The following is a 15,897-nucleotide window of genomic DNA, read 5'->3' on the forward strand; positions in this document are numbered from 1 at the left end:
ATCTTCTTGGGTGAGTTGTCTTTTAAGGTCTTTGGCCCATTTTTAAATTGGGCTATTTTTCTTATCATTGAATTTTATGAGTTTTTTGTATATTTTGGATAACAGTTTCTAAAACCACCATTTTATTTCTTCCATGAGTGATTGTAAGGGATGAAGAATTCATGTTAAATATCCTTCTCCGTGTGACTTTCTTCTAACTAACCTGTATGAGTTTCCTCAGGCTGCTGTAACAAATGACCACAAACTTTGTGGCTTAAGAGAACAGAAATTCATTTGCTCACGGTTCCGGCGAACAGAAGTCCAAAATCAGTTTCACTGGGGCTGAAATCGAGATGTGGGCAGGGCCGTTCTTTCTCCAGAGGCTCTAGGGGAGAATCTGCTCCTTGCCTCACGACAGCATTTCCTGACATCACCCCAATCTCCACTTTGTCTTCACATTGCCTTCTCCTGTGTGTCCCTTCTCCTGTTTTGTCTGTATCAGATTTCCCTCTGCCTCTCTCTTATATGGAAACATGTGATTGAATTTTGGGCCCAACTGGATAACCCAGAATAATCCCCCATCTCAAGACCCTTAACTTAATCATATCTGCAAAGACCCTTTCTCCAAACACAGTAACATGTACAGGTTCCAGGGATTAGGACACAGATATCTCTGGACGGATTATTTTTAGCCTATCACATGACTTACACAACTTAAATTGCAAATATTGAGGCTATTTTTGTGAAAATCATGCTGAATGCACCATTTCCAGATTTAAACCATAGGATTAACAATATTCATAACAACTCTGTGAAAGTATTTTTTCCAGCTTAACACTTCCTTAGTTGGCCATCAAGGTTATAAAAATAATGGAACACGTTGGCTCTGTCGTAGGCATCCTTTGGATCCCTTAACACAGATGCTCTGTGCCTTTCCTAAGGGACCATCAGCCCTGCCCTCACCTCAGCTGTCTGGCAAAGTTAACGTGTTTGCTTTTTAGTCTGAAAAAAATTTCCCTTCCCCAGGTTCCTGCTGGAGAATATAGCTCCTGATACTATTACGCAATTCTTCTTAAAAAACTCAACCACAAGACAGAGTGCTCACAAAGAACTGCCTGAAAATCATCTGTTCTTCAACACAGCTTACATTTTATCCCAGGACCAAACAGTTCACTGGAGAGACATGTACTTGCCTCACCCCGCCCGCCACCCCACCCACCCCGTTTTGGCATGAGGCCAGCGGGCTGCGCTGAAGGACATTAGGACACACCCCATGGAGGTCACGTAGAACCCGCGGGTGTGACACTAGGGAGGAGACTGTGCCGTCCATCACTGGGCCCTTTATGAAGATCTATGGCGTAAGGTTCCTCTCTGGACTTGGTGCAGAACAGCTGTTCTGAGGACTACTATCCATCCGACAGTGTGATCCACACCCCTTCCTTGCTCTGCACGCAGTTTACTTCTTTCCCAGCCCCGTTTAGAGCCTGTGGTGTGAACTTCCGTGTGTCGCACTTACTCTGACTTTATTAAGTTTTCTCTTCTTTCTCTCTTTTTCTCCACTTATGATACAATAATAAAAACTAATTCCGACAGATGAACGAATATTTCAGTGTATCATTTCAAATCCTTCTTCTGGGGCATAAGGAGGAGTTTTAAGCAATAAATATTATTTTAAAAAATTGATGATTGGGCTTCCCTGGTGGCGCAGTGGTTGAGAGTCCGCCTGCCGAGGCAGGGGACACGGGTTCGTGCCCCGGTCTGGGAAGATCCCACATGCCACGGAGCGGCTGGGCCCGTGAGCCGTGGCCGCTGAGCCTGCGTGTCCGGAGCCAGTGCTCCGCAACGGGAGAGGCCACAGCAGTGAGAGGCCCACGTACCGCAAAAAAAAAAAAAAAAAAAATTGATGATTAAAATATGATCCATGCATTTTTGCAGGAAAACTAAAGTGACCTCGTACTTTCATGTCACATAGTTTCTGAAACATGGGTGTGGCCTGAGATCAGGCCTCCTCTGACCATTGCTGCCTTATGGACGTAGCAATCCCAGTAGAGTCGGTTGCACTATTTAAAACTACCAGCTATAAAAACAACCCTAAAAAATGTAATTACGCTGATGACTCAGTCAATAACATGGCTCCCTGCTGTTTCAGAAGCAAGAATTGCCTCTGTGGGCTCTTCTTCCTCCTTTATTTACCCGGTTATAGATCCACGGTGCTCCTTGAAGAAAGCATCAAAATTTCTCCAAATAAGCGAGAACTGGAGAATACCCCATGGATTGTTCCAGCATTTTTATGTTTCACTGACTTATCTGCCCCTTGATAACTGAGCCCTTCTCTACTATTCATTATAATTACATAAAAATCCTTCTCTAAAGCTGTTTGTTTGTTCTTTATCCCTAAAGTCACCGGTGAAATAGGCATCCATTTTCATCAAGGGCATGTAGCACAGAGAAAGTGGAGAATGCCAAACAAGGTGATAGAAAAAGAAGATTCCTGCTTCGTTTCTATTAAGAAATGCAAATTTTCAACAAATAGTAGATGGCTGCATTTTATAAAGTTAAACAAGATAGACACAGAAATCATTCGATGTTAATTTAGTGAACAAAGACTTTGCTGCAATATTCTTTGGAGTTACTACATTTGTATCAGCTGCTGACCAGGGTGAGCCAGGCTTTGGTTTGGGAACCTTGTCTAATGCTAGTTACAGACGTCGCCATGCTTGTTGGGACTTTTCCAATAAATATGGGGGGAAGCACATTCTTGTCCCACTTCAGTGCCTAACTCGGGTGTTTTTATTGTTGTTGCTTACCTATGACAGTCCCCTTATTCCTTTTTTTTTTCAGCTAATGTCTACTGATTAAAAACCACATTACAGGAAAACTAATGAGTAATAGTTTAAAATGCAAGTATAAATTCAAGTACAGAGTAGAGAAAGAAATTTTCATGAGAAACAACTACAGGCAGACCTCAGAGATCTTGCAAGTTTGGGTCCAGACCACCACGATAAAGCGAATACCACAATAGAGTGAGTCACAGGAATGTTTTGGTTTCCAGTGCATATAAAAGTTATGTTTACATTATATTATAGTCTATTAAGTGTGCAATAGCATTATGTTTAGAAAAACAATGCACATCCCTTATTTAAAAATACTTTATTGCTAAAATTGTTAATCATCTGAGCCTTCAGCAAGTCATAAGCTTTTTGCTGGTGGAGGGTTTGAAATTATTTCGAGAATTACCAAAATGTGACAGAGAGACCCGAAGCACGCAAATGCTGTTGGAAAAATGGCACCAATAGACTTGTTTGATACAGGGCTGCCACAAACCCTCAATTTGTAAAAAACGCAATATCCATGAAGCACAATAAAGTGAAGCACAGTAAAATGAGGTATGCCTGTAGATGATTAAGTGAAGATGCCATTAAGTACATTATAATAAATATTTGGCCCAACAATTACATGAGTATGATGGCATTAAGAGAACAGATAACTTCAATCTAGTGTTAATTGACTTTTCAAAAACTGTAATATCCAGAAACAAAGGCAAATAATATTTCAAATTAACTGATGACAAAGCAAAACATCAGTCACCCTGGAAACTGGAGGTGCGTGAGGTTAACCCCAAGTGAGAAGAATCTTAAATCTAATATCATTTCACCTTAACAGTAAGTATCCTAAGAGTATTGGACTAACCTATGTTTTCTTTTTGCATAGAGTTGCTTTAAAATGAAAACCGCTACTTGTATGGTACTTGACAGTACTGATGCTTCTTTTTTAATCTCTTATCTCATTGGAAAAGACCAAGTAGGAAGTAGGAAGAGCACGTATTAGTCTCATTTTTTAAAATAAGGAAACGGAGGCTCAGAATAACTAAGTGATCTGCCCAAAGCTACCAAAGTAGACTGTGATGGGAGGGGCTGACACCCAAGTCGGCTGGCCTGACGGTAAGGTTCTATTTCTATTTGGCCATTACAGCTGCTGTTTTTCTTTTCATTTGATTCACTTCACGTGAAATGCTGATGTGCCTGGGGAAAAATCCACTCTATTCAAAGGTTGTTTCTCTTACAGTTTTTTTAAAAAACAAATCAACAGTAATGGCTGAGTTTATTTAACAAAGAAACCATCGCAAGTTCCTGCGAAAAGCAAAACAACCACCTACCCGTTTACGGAGTTTCTCTGCAGCATCGAGTTCAGCTTTAATAGTCTTATCAAATTTATTTAAGAGTTTAGGCTTCTTCTTCTTCACTGAAAGAAAAAAAGAGGTTTTTAATTTTTATTTTATGTTTTTGTCTAGAAATAGTTCTTGAGAATAGTGATTTACGAAAGTAGTAAGAAACCTAGCATTGGTCCTGAGCCTATAACTGGAGAACCAAGCACACTCCTGGCTCAGCTTCCCACACGGCTCTCCCAACCCCCAGGATGACCCAGTCAGTAACTGCCAAACCACAGGGAGACGGTCAGGGACCTTTTTCTCAAATGCTCGAAGGTGTTCTTGGGAGACTGGGTGCATTCTGGTATCCTGAAACTCTCAGGATAGTGACCTAATTTCTGGAATGAAAATGGTAGGTATGATTTCTAAACTCTTAGGATCAACTCCTTGGCTAAGCCCCAAAGGCTGCTTACAACTGTCTTTGAACACACCCACAATGTTTCATGATCAGATAAAAGTAGGAAATTACTCTCGAGGGACTCAAGTGAGCAGGATTTCTTAGTCTAGGGCTCAAGACCCTTCCATTGCATCCTGGACCTAAATTCCAGCATATTCCATACTTTAGGCAGATGGGACCACCCCTCAGTCCCCAAATAAGCTTTCTGCCATTTCTGAGGCTACTTTCTCCAAGTAAAATGGCTTCTTCCTTGTCAGTTGAAAACATGCCCCTCCTTCAACAACCAGCTGAAAACCACACTCACTCCACACATCACTCACAGAAGTGCTGTTTTCTCTCTCTGTCACACGACTGAAGTCCTCAGCACCATGCATATGGCTTTTTTCTGTGTGTGTGTGGTTCTTCCCCCTATTATATGGGACTTTTATGTACTTATCCTGGTCCCTTTTCAAACCATAAGCCCCTGCAGAGTGGCACCATGTCTTTGATGCAACCTGAATTTCCTCCTGCTGACTCAGCCTGAAGTCACGACCAGCAGGGGAGGGTTGGGGCCTGCTGGTGCACACCTGGCAGGGCCTGCGGGGTGGACCCAGAGCAGATAATCCTGTCTCAGGGCTCAGAGCATGACCAGGTGTGACCTTGAAGGGTAAGCCGGATGTTCCAGGTAGAGAGAAATGAGAGCAGCCAGAGGAGAACTTCCTTAATGCTCCTTCATTAAACCAACACATTCAGTTCCTTGTGCTGTGTCCCCAGGTGCAGGAGGAGGGGTTCTCCGTCCTAAGGTCACTCCCCGCCCTGCCCCACAGGCCCGCACTCCGCTGTCTGCATCGCCTCCTCCGTAGGCCTCCTCACTCTGGCTTTCCTCTGAGCCCCTGTCCACATTTCCTAGTGCTGAAGTCTCCACCATCCTAAAGCCAGCAAACCAACCAACCAGGACAAACCTCAGCCTCCCACCCCTACTCGCCGTCCTCTCCCCCCTCCCCTCCCTCGAGGCTCCCTTTCCACCCACAGGGCTCTTGTCCCCACCCACCACGGGGGCAAAAGCGAGTCGTCCAGAAGGAAGGAGCCTCAGTGGTTAAGAGTCAGATGGCAGGGGCCTGAGTCCCAGCTCTGTCCTGTGCCAGCTCTGTGACCTAAGCCAAGCTGGTGGTAGACTTTTCCGACTCTCGCTTCCCTAATCTCTAACGTGGGGCAGTGTTCTTGAGAATTGAATAATATTGCACGTGGGCAACTAGCACAGTGACCAACATACAGTAAGTGCTCCGTATCTGAGAGCTAATAATGCTTATGGCCATCTCTGCAAGTCCCCCTGTTCCTTTTTCTCCCATCCAACCTGGCCCCCCTGCAGCATGGGACACGGTGGACTCCTCCCTCCTTCCTGAAAGGGTCCCTTGCCTTGACTTCTGTGTTGCCCGCTCTCCTGGTTTTCCTCCTGTCTCCCCAGCATGTTGTGCTCATTAGGGTCAGTCTTCAGCCTCTAAAGGGCTTCCACGGTTTAATTTCCAAACTGAGCTACATATTAACTAGTTAATTGTCTCCTGAAATACAAAAATCATAAATCCAAGTGCCTATGGACACAGAGGCTTCAAGCTCAGATCCAAAGTGAAATTCACTACTGCTCACAAATCTGTTCTGTCTCGGATTTGCCCTATTTCAGAGGATGGCACTGTATTCATCTGTTTCCAAATAACAAACCTGGTCAGTATGTGACCAGAGTAAAGAAGAAGGAACATGAGGAATTATCCGAAGACTGAAAGTCATCGCTACTATTTTTTTTAGCACTCACTGTGTGCCGGTCTCCAGGCCATATCTCCTTTGATTCTCTCAACCTCTTGGACATGGGGAACTTAACTTCACAGATGTGGCCACTGAGGTTTCAAAGGGGTCAGTCCCTTGACACCTCCCATATGGCTGTTAGCATGGCCGATGCCATCTTGGGCCCTGACAGTTTCTCCTGTCCTTCCACTGACACTACCCAGGACTGTACTGTGCAGTGAATCACTTCTCTGTTGTCAGGGGCTTTAGAGTTAATAGATATTGTTTCATCATCATTAGGACCAGGTGGCCTCTATGCTCTGTTAGTCTCCAAACAATGATGAAGACCTTTGCTGGCGCATTCCGGGTGCCCACAAGACTAGTTACCCACTCATAAATCTTGACTTAGGAATACACGCCGTATTTCCATGCACCCCATACCCCAGGTTAACTATCAAATTGTCCCAGTGGCCATAGCCTCTGCGAATGCTTCCAGATCATTTTCTGCCCTATCCCACCCTGTAAGTTACCCTGTAATAAATTGATCCACTGATTACACAGGGCTTCCTGCCTCGCTGTTGGGTCTCAAGATGCCTTCTCAGTTCAGTGGGCACTTTTCGTTCTGTCCGTCCTCCAACACCTCCCCTCTCCCACCTACATTTCCCACCTGAATGGTTTCCAAAAAGAGGGAAGTTTCCTAAGGATCTTAGCCTCCTGCCTCTCCCCACAGGGGAGGCAGTGTGACTTATCTGATCACTGAGTTAGGGGGAAGCAACAAGCTTGTGTAGCTCAGTCCCGCCCCTTCCCTTCCCCCAGGATGTGTACCACTAATGCGCTGAGCGGATGCCACATCCTGCAGGGAGGGGTCCCCACCCACAGGGCGGAACGAGGGGTGCTCTCCACAGCCTGGAGTGGGCGGGTATGTCCAATTCTTGGGTTCAAGATTATGAAACCTACCATTCCTGCTCATTTAAGTCCCGTTCTTCAATTCGACTTTTATCAGTAATAAAGCTGACACTTTGATCACTTTTTTCATTTCATTCCTTGTATATAATATAGTTTCAATGTTTCTTGGAGTATAGTTGATCTACAATGTTGTGTTAGTTTCAGGTGTACAGCAAAGTGAAGTGGTGATACATATACATATCTCCACTCTTTTTTAGATTCTTTTCCCATATAGGCCATTACAGAGTACTGAGTGGAGTTCCCGGTGCTAAACAGTAGGTCCTTATTAGTTACCTATTGTATATATAGTCGTGTGTATGTGTCAATCCCAATCTCCCAATTTATCCCTTCACCCCTTCCCCCTTGGTAACCATAAGTTTGTTTTCTATATCTGTGACTCCTATTCTGCAAATAAGTTCATTTGTACCCTATTTTTAGATTCCACATATAAGTGATACCATATGATATTTGTCTTTCTGTGTCTGACTTGCTTCACTCAGTACGACAATCTCTAGTTGCATCCATTTGCTGCAAATGGAATTATTTTGTTCTTTTTTATGGCTGAGTAATATTCCATTGTATATAGCTCCTAGGCATATACCCGGAGAAAACCATAATTTGAAAAGATACATACATGTACCCCAATGTTCATTGCAGCACTATGTACAATAGCCAGGACATGGAAGCAACCTAAATGTCCATTGACCGAGGAATGGATAAAGAAGATGTGATACATATATCATTCTTTATATATTTTATTTTTTTTAATTTTTTAAATTTTATTTATTTATTTTTTTGCTGTACGTGGGCCTCTCACTGCTGTGGCCTCTCCCACTGTGGAGCACAGGCTCCAGACGCCCAGGCTCAGCGGCCATGGCTCACGGGCCCAGCCGCTCCGCGGCACGTGGGATCCTCCCGGACCGGGACACGAACCCGCGTCCCCTACATCGGCAGGCGGACCCTCAACCACTGTGCCACCAGGGAAGCCCTCTTTAAATATTTTAAAAAATTGGTATTCTCTTTTATTTATTCCACCTTTCTCTTCCCCTCCCCCCAAGCCCCAAGGCCCCTTATTGTTGAAAAATATGTCTAAAGCAGAGACTGAAAAAATAGTGACTAGTGGGCAGATTCAACAGCATGCCATGATATGTTAGCATACGTGCTGAAGACATGGGAAATTAATCGACATTTGGCTAAGATGGGGATTTATAAATGGTGGAAGTCAGTGCCGTGTCACCCAGCACTGACTTATGTCTCTCAATTGCTCGCTTTGGTTTTGCAGAAGTGTCTGTCAGCAGGACGACAGCAGGACCAGGAAAGCCTGGCGAGCACCTGAGCAGAGGGTTACTGCTGGCATCCGCACTTTTCCCAAGCACATCTCCCATGTTCCACTGTCAAAGTTAACATGAGGATTATTTACAGGGGGAAAGAAAAAAACTATTGGCAGCTTAGGACATCCAAAATATATAGTTAACATTAAAATGTTTGTTAAATAGCCATGCTGTACTCAGGGTCAACATATTTCAGGATCATCACGAAAAATAGAATATTAAAAATCTCAAAGCACTCATTACCAAGAGAAATGACTTTGTCCCATAAAATTTCTTTTCACAAACCTTCCTATTTAATAGCTGCTAATATTGCTCCTCTCTTTGAAATTCAAGTTTATTCCTATCATGACTATTTTTATTTTTAAGTGTATAAAAAGCCTAAGGCAATTTTTCCAATTGTTAAAAAACACAGATCTGTTCCTTCTTGTTCTGGGGAAACATGTGGTCTTATTGCAGAAACAGGAGTGGGGTCTCAGGGCTCGTGACAGGATGGAGCAAACTCTCTCAGGCTCTTTGGGCCTCAGTTTCTTCTTCTACAAATGGTTCTCTTAAGGTCTCTGAACAAATCCTGCACTTCTAATTTTCAGTTGATTTAAATCATGTTAATAATCTTTCAAAGTAGACCTAGGAGTATTGCCATGGGTTGTTAATTTTGTTGAATTTGGATTTTTAAAAATGGTTTAGGAAGCAGATGTTTATGTTTTATAAAACTTTGAACTTTTCTTTTTGGTCACTGCCATTACACGTAGTTTGTCCTTTTCCAAAACCACAAAGAAAGAAAAAAAAGTGACCCATTGCATTTCAAATCCTGACTTCCCTTGCCGTGGTTGAAACATTAAGAGCAAATGAAATGCAAAAGAAGGGAAATAAAAGAATAATTAAAGGCATGAAAAAAGACTAACAATACACATGTTGACTCCCTTTCCGTCCACTTGGTCCATGGAAGAAGATGTTTTCATACCATGGTACATGAGGAGAAGCTGACCACCAATGAAAACAGACACAGAATCTTTGCATCTCTCTATGTCCCTGACACACTCTGATGATGAGTGACGGAGGCTGCAAGGTCTGCCATAAGGTAGACAGAAAAGCAACTTTCCGGACCTGTCCCCCTGCTTCCAGTCTGTTCTCTCTCTACATTGTCCTCAGGATCTTCCTGAAACACAATCTGTCCATGTTACCCCATCGCCATGGATCCCCCAAGCACATAAAATAAACACTAAACTCCTTCGCATGCCGTCCTAGTAATCCTGCCCCTGGCTCTCTGCCCAAGAGAAATGATGACACATGTCCACACAGAGACTCATATGCACGCATTCAATGAAGCACTGTAACAGCCACAGGTAGAAAAAATCCAAACGTCCATCACCTGGTGGATGGACAGACAGTTTATGGCAGAGCCATACAACGCAACGCTACTCAGCCATGATATGAATACATGCAACAATGTAGATCCGTCTCAAATGCATCACGTTAGGTGAAAGAGGCCAAGTTCATAAAGCTACTAACTGGATGATTCCCTTTACACAGCATTTTAGAAAAGGATAAACTGTTGGGAAGGAAAACAGAAGAGTGGTTTCATGGGCTTCCCTGGTGGCGCAGTGGTTGAGAGTCCGCCTGCCGATGCAGGGGACACGGGTTCATGCCCCGGTCCGGGAAGATCCCACATGCCGCGGAGCGGCTGGGCCCGTGAGCCATGGCTGCCGAGCCTGCGCGTCCGGAGCCTGTGCCCCACAGCGGGAGAGGCCACAGCAGTGAGAGGCCCGTGTACCGCAAAAAGAAAACAGATTAGTGGTTTCAGAGGCTGGAGGTGGGAAAAGGGGTTGACTCCAAAGGGTACAAGAGAATTTTGAGATACAAAGTTCTAGATTTTAATTGTGGTGGAGAAATTGTAACTAGATGTCAATGCATATGTCAAAACTACACACCACAAGAGAAGGATTTTACCATATGTAAATTACACCTCAATACCTGACTTGACAAAAAAGTTATAAGGAAGAGACAAGTCACATGATTCTCAATGAAGACTCTCGGGAATTCCCTGGAGGTCCAGTGGTTAGGACTCCGAGCTCTCACTGCGGAGGGCCAGGGCTCGATCCCTGGCTGGGGAACTAAGATCCCCGGCCAGGGCTCGATCCCTGGCTGGGGAACTAAGATCCCACAAGCCGAGCAGTGCGGCCAAAAAAACAAACAAACAAAAAATAAAATCAATGAAGACTCTTATCATAGGTATATCAGTATGAGAAGCATTTGGGCATAAAAACATCGTTCTTTCAAAAATAAAATTAAATCTGATTTTGAGCTCTCCCCCGCCAACCATGAACTTATCAGGAGGTAATGTGAGCTTGCTCAAATTCAGCTATGCTTAATAGGCTCCTCCCTGCGAATATAAGAAAAAAGGAAGAAAACTTCTCTCCTTATTTAATATCCCAGCTACCTTTTCTGCTCCTGTCTCTTTCTTATCATTCATTCCACCATCCAAGCACCCTACTTTTAATTTTTATTTTTTTAAAAAAATTTGACTACTCTTGAAGTATAGGAAACCATTGCTGCTCTTCTGTGTGTGACTCTGTAAGCAGTGGAGGGGGCCCCAGGCTTTGGACTGAGACCCACGTTTTTCACTGGTTCATTCATTCATTCAACTACTTGCTAAAAAGCCACCATGTTTCAAGGATTGTGCTAAGTGCTGGGGATTCAACAGAACATTCCTCAAGGAGGCTACAGTCTTACTGGGGAGAAAGCTGTAAATGGATAATGAATGCTTAGAGGAATGAGGGTAGTTATAAGGGTGGACCAGGAGTGGTCCTAATCTTTTTGGGAAGGGGGAGGGAAAGCTTTCTGGGGAAATCGAGGACTTAAGTATAGACCCAGATAGAAGTAGCACTCCCAGCAGAGGAAGGAGTATTTATTTTGTAAATCAATCACAAGTTTGGGACATTGTATTTTCACCATTAGTTATTTTTCTTTATTTTTCTAAAAATCTCCTCCTGCTTGGATGCTATGGTTTGGTGCAATATATATGTTCTTATTATGGGAATCCGGGCTTTCCAGAATTTTGGAAAGCTCACAGGGGTGGAGGTATTGCTCAGGGACCCCGGCCACTGACTTGCTTTTTCCCCACATATGGGTACGTGGCCTTAGTGACACTGAACCTGCTTTAAGAGCCAGAAGAGGCCTGAAATGCACGTTCAGGGAGTTTTAGTTTTGTAGAGAGAGGATGTACACCCCAACTGTAAGAGGTGGTGCAGCAAGAATGGGGCTTTTGAAAACATGCAAGACACAGAGTGGACAGCTGTAGCCCCGCACCCCAGCCAGAGGCGGATTCAAGATTCCCACGCTGAGGGCCAGACCAGCTGCTCTGCCCGGGGCTGCCATCTGCTTTTGATACAACACTGTAAGCTGATTAAGGACCTTAAATTAACTTTACTGGGAAAAAGAGAGAGAGAAAATGAGAACTTCTCCCACCAACTCAAAACCTATCTGAAACGCTGTATTTAGTCAAGAAAAATCCGTACAGTTGTTTCCTGGAACCATCTTTACTGCCTTTGACAAACTGGCTCCTAGACACTCTATCTTCACCTCCTGTTACTTACCTGTAAAGCACTTTACATTTCCTTTACACAGACTCTGAAATTTCACATGAACTTGTGACACTTCCGTGACTTTTCTCATGCTCATGGTGGTTTTTTTTTTTTGGTGGTGGTTGGGTGTGGGAGCTTGGAAAACCCTTCCCTCTATTTCTACCAAAGAATACTCTCTTTCAACCTTCAAGACCTAGTTTAAATGCTATTTCCTCTATCAAGTCATCTAAAGACATCCTCGTGAAAAAAAAACAACAACAAAACTTTCTCCTCTGTGCTCATACAACACTTTGTTTCTAGAAATAGCAAAGTTTCAGGCTGTGTTTAAGTTGGCCATGTGGTTATATATGATGTACACTCTCTTCCCCACGTCACCCCCCATACTGCTGGATTGTTAATTTTTGTGAGGAAAGAGCTGTGTCTTCCTCATAATTTATTTCCAGCACAGCACATGGTCTGTCCCATGAAAAGTCTTCAATAAATGTTTCTGAATGTATATAAATACATGCAAGCACGAATGAATCAGAATATCCCATGAAATCTTGCCATGTGCTACAACATGGATGGACCTAGAGGGTGTTATGCTAAGTGAAATAAGTCAGACACAGAAGGGCAAATACTGTATGATTTCACTTATATGTGGAATCTGAAAAACAAAACAAATGAACAAACAAAATAAGACAGAAACAGACTCACAGATACAGAGAACAAACTGGTGGTCGCCAGAGGGGAGGGAGTTAGGGGGTGGCTGAAAAAGGGGAAGAGGATGAAGAGGACAAACTTCCATCTATAAAATAAATAAGTAACAGGGATGGAATGTCACATAGGGAATATAGTTAATAATATTGCAACAACTTTTATGGTGACAGATGGTAACTGAACTTATCGCGGTGATCATTTCATAAGGTATAAAAAATATCAAATCACTATGTTGTACACCTGAAAGTAATATTATATGTTAATTATAACTCAGTTAAAAAAAAAGATATTCCAGAAGGGGACATCCATGTCAATTTTTAACTTAGGCGTATCAGTTATTTAAAAAACATTCGGAAAATTGTAAGCACCCAAGATAGAGAATGAATTGAGAATGAGAATAGCGTGCTTTATAAAGAAGGTCTAGTCCAAAAAGTGTCAACAGACAACAAAAGAGGGGACGGAGGAGGAAGGTAAGAGAAAGACACAAGGTAAGTGCGAGACAATCGCCACTGAAGATTTTATAGAGAACACCGATACTTATTTCTTATTCCATTCTAGTTTTTCCATATATTCAGAATTTAAAACACAATGGCAGAAGATTAGACACAACTAGCTAGTAAGTGCTTGTTGGACTGCAAAGTTCAGCTGATTTTAGTAGAACATAAAAAGTACACTAAGCAGCTTGCTTTTTATGTTCTGAGTCTCTGCTTAATGCCTTGTCAAATTATTTGCTGATAATAATAGTTGACATTCATTGATCACTTACCCTGCTAGACATGTGCAACTCACCCAGGCTGCACAAATTGTCAACGGTAGGAGCCAAGACGGGAGCTAGGGGTTGTCTTGACTCCAGTGTCTATGCTTTTGACAACATTTTATTGTAAACCTGGCATCTGGCCCAAAAGTTCAGACACCAGGGTGTGCCTGCATGTTTGGAGAGTGATGACAGAGTGGAATTAAGTATTAGTATAAGTATTTTGTTGTGTAAGGAAGTAGCAGAACTTTGTACTACTTGTCTCAGAGGATAAAGGCAGTTAAATAATCACAGAGATTTCCCTTCATTTTGTGTCTCAAAGACCCAGCATGTACACATGACACAGAGACATCTGGCTTAGCAGGAAGGTCCCAGGGTATGGAGCCTGGAGGCCAGGGTGTGAGCCTCACTTCTGCCTTTCTTAGGTGACTTGCTTAGTCTCACTTCCATGAAACAGGAATAACGTCTGACCCCTACCTACCAACCATAAAGGAACATAAAATATCATATAAATATTAATCATGACTTCTGTCTATAATACCTTATTTTCATTTCCTTTAAAATTCTGCTCTTTAATTAAATGGGAGATATGTATGACCTACCTTATTAGTAAACGTTTGAGGAACTAATTTTTTAAAGATACCAGATTTGCTCTACGGTCGAACATTTCTCTGGCAGAGATTTTGGACAACTAAAAACTTTGCCAAACCATTCCTACATCCCGTTTGTATTCCCTGGGTCAACAAAGGACTAAGGAGCTATGGGGCCCCATTGTACTCCCTTTGCTCCCTAAACCCTACTGCATTTTCAAGCAGGACCACATAAAACATGAAGGGTTGCTTTTTGTTATAGGTATCCAAAGGTGGAATTGGATAAAAAATAATCTAAAGAGCAAAATGATTTAAGAAGGAAGAGTAAGACCAAAATAAGTCATTGAAGAAAAATGTGCTCTATATCTGAGATACAGCCTGAAGCTTTGAAATAATCATATAATGCTAATTTCAATATTATTCATGTTAAATAGCAGTTAAACCACGACAGACCCCACTACATATTTTAATCTTCCTATGTTACAAATGGAAGTTAATTTTGCTTTTCTTTTTAAAATCAGTGATAGATTTCAGTATAAGAAAAAAAACCTCCACGCTAAATTTGTCTGGCAGTGAGGAAATCTATAAATTAAGGCAAATAACAAAAGAGAAGGAAACAACAGAGTGAAACATTCCAGATTTCAAGAATCCAGTCCTAGGGTTTTTGATGAAATTCCTCCTGCTGGGTACAGGGAAAGCAAGCCCAGATCCACCAATGCTCCTCCAAAGCACAGGCAGGGATGCTGGTGGGAGCTCTCCGTTCTTTTCTCTTTCACTTACAAGTGGGAATTGTGCAAGGTATTCTATTGCTATGCTTCACACGAGGGTCTGAAATAAATCTGCTTTCATATTGATAGTGGGTCATGTTATTGGCTGTTGGGAAACCCAATCAGCAGACAGCCACAGAAGTGCTTCTGGCGGGAGTCTTTGTGTCATCACTGTGAAAAAGGAAAATTAATGTGTTTGATCCAAACAGAGCCCCTTCTGAGCCCACTTCCTCTAATGTGATATATCCACCTTGCAGGTATATAGTAGGGGGAGAAGAAGTAAATCTTGGCAACTCAGGGGAGACTGTCTTACTTGCCAGCCTTTACTGATGATTGGAAGGAAGAAGAAAGGTGGACCCTTCCTATCTTCCTACAGCTAAGGAATAATGGACTTTTGTTCTCCTGAGTCAAATATCAACTACATGCCAGCAGGAGTTCAATATTCAACGCTTAAACCACACAGTTAACATAAATGTTTCTCTGCTGAGAGACACTAACTAATACAACACAGTAAACATTACATAAAGGGCAACTGTTTTCCTCCGCCCTCTCTATTGGAATAATGTGGGATTCAGCTGGGAGCAGTCAATGGGTCCAGCAAGTATTCCGGTTTATTAAATGTAGTCTGCTGACTCCCCATAGGGTTATTTTAATAACGTATACATCACTCCCCTTCTAGGGTAATAATCCTTTAACAGATGTGACCCCATATGTTAAATTAGAAATTTCAGAGATGCTAAGTGATGTCTTTTCTATACATAACAGAAACCCCTTCAGTGCGAAGGCAGTCCACAGGCTTACCAACAGCTAATTCAGACATTAAGAATTTCATCTCCATGTTCACTGTTCCATGAAAGAACAGCCACCTTCCCCCAATTTTATTTTAGATACA

General features: G+C 42.6%; 1 protein-coding gene across 4 annotated transcripts in view; it reads right to left on the reverse strand.

Moving 5' to 3' along the window:
• The window catches only part of ASPH (aspartate beta-hydroxylase), a 228,333-nt gene that overhangs the window by 86,470 nt on the left and 125,966 nt on the right, over positions 1–15,897 (reverse strand). For all 4 annotated transcript variants that reach the window (XM_081214293.1, XM_081214294.1, XM_081214291.1 and 1 more), the window contains one exon: positions 4,136–4,221. In XM_081214293.1, coding sequence (XP_081070419.1) covers positions 4,136–4,221 — 86 coding nt within the window. The remainder of the gene's footprint in view (positions 1–4,135; positions 4,222–15,897) is intronic.

This window comes from Mesoplodon bidens, assembly GCF_964165515.1.
Source record: "Mesoplodon bidens genome assembly, chromosome: 16".
NCBI lineage: Eukaryota > Metazoa > Chordata > Mammalia > Artiodactyla > Ziphiidae > Mesoplodon > Mesoplodon bidens.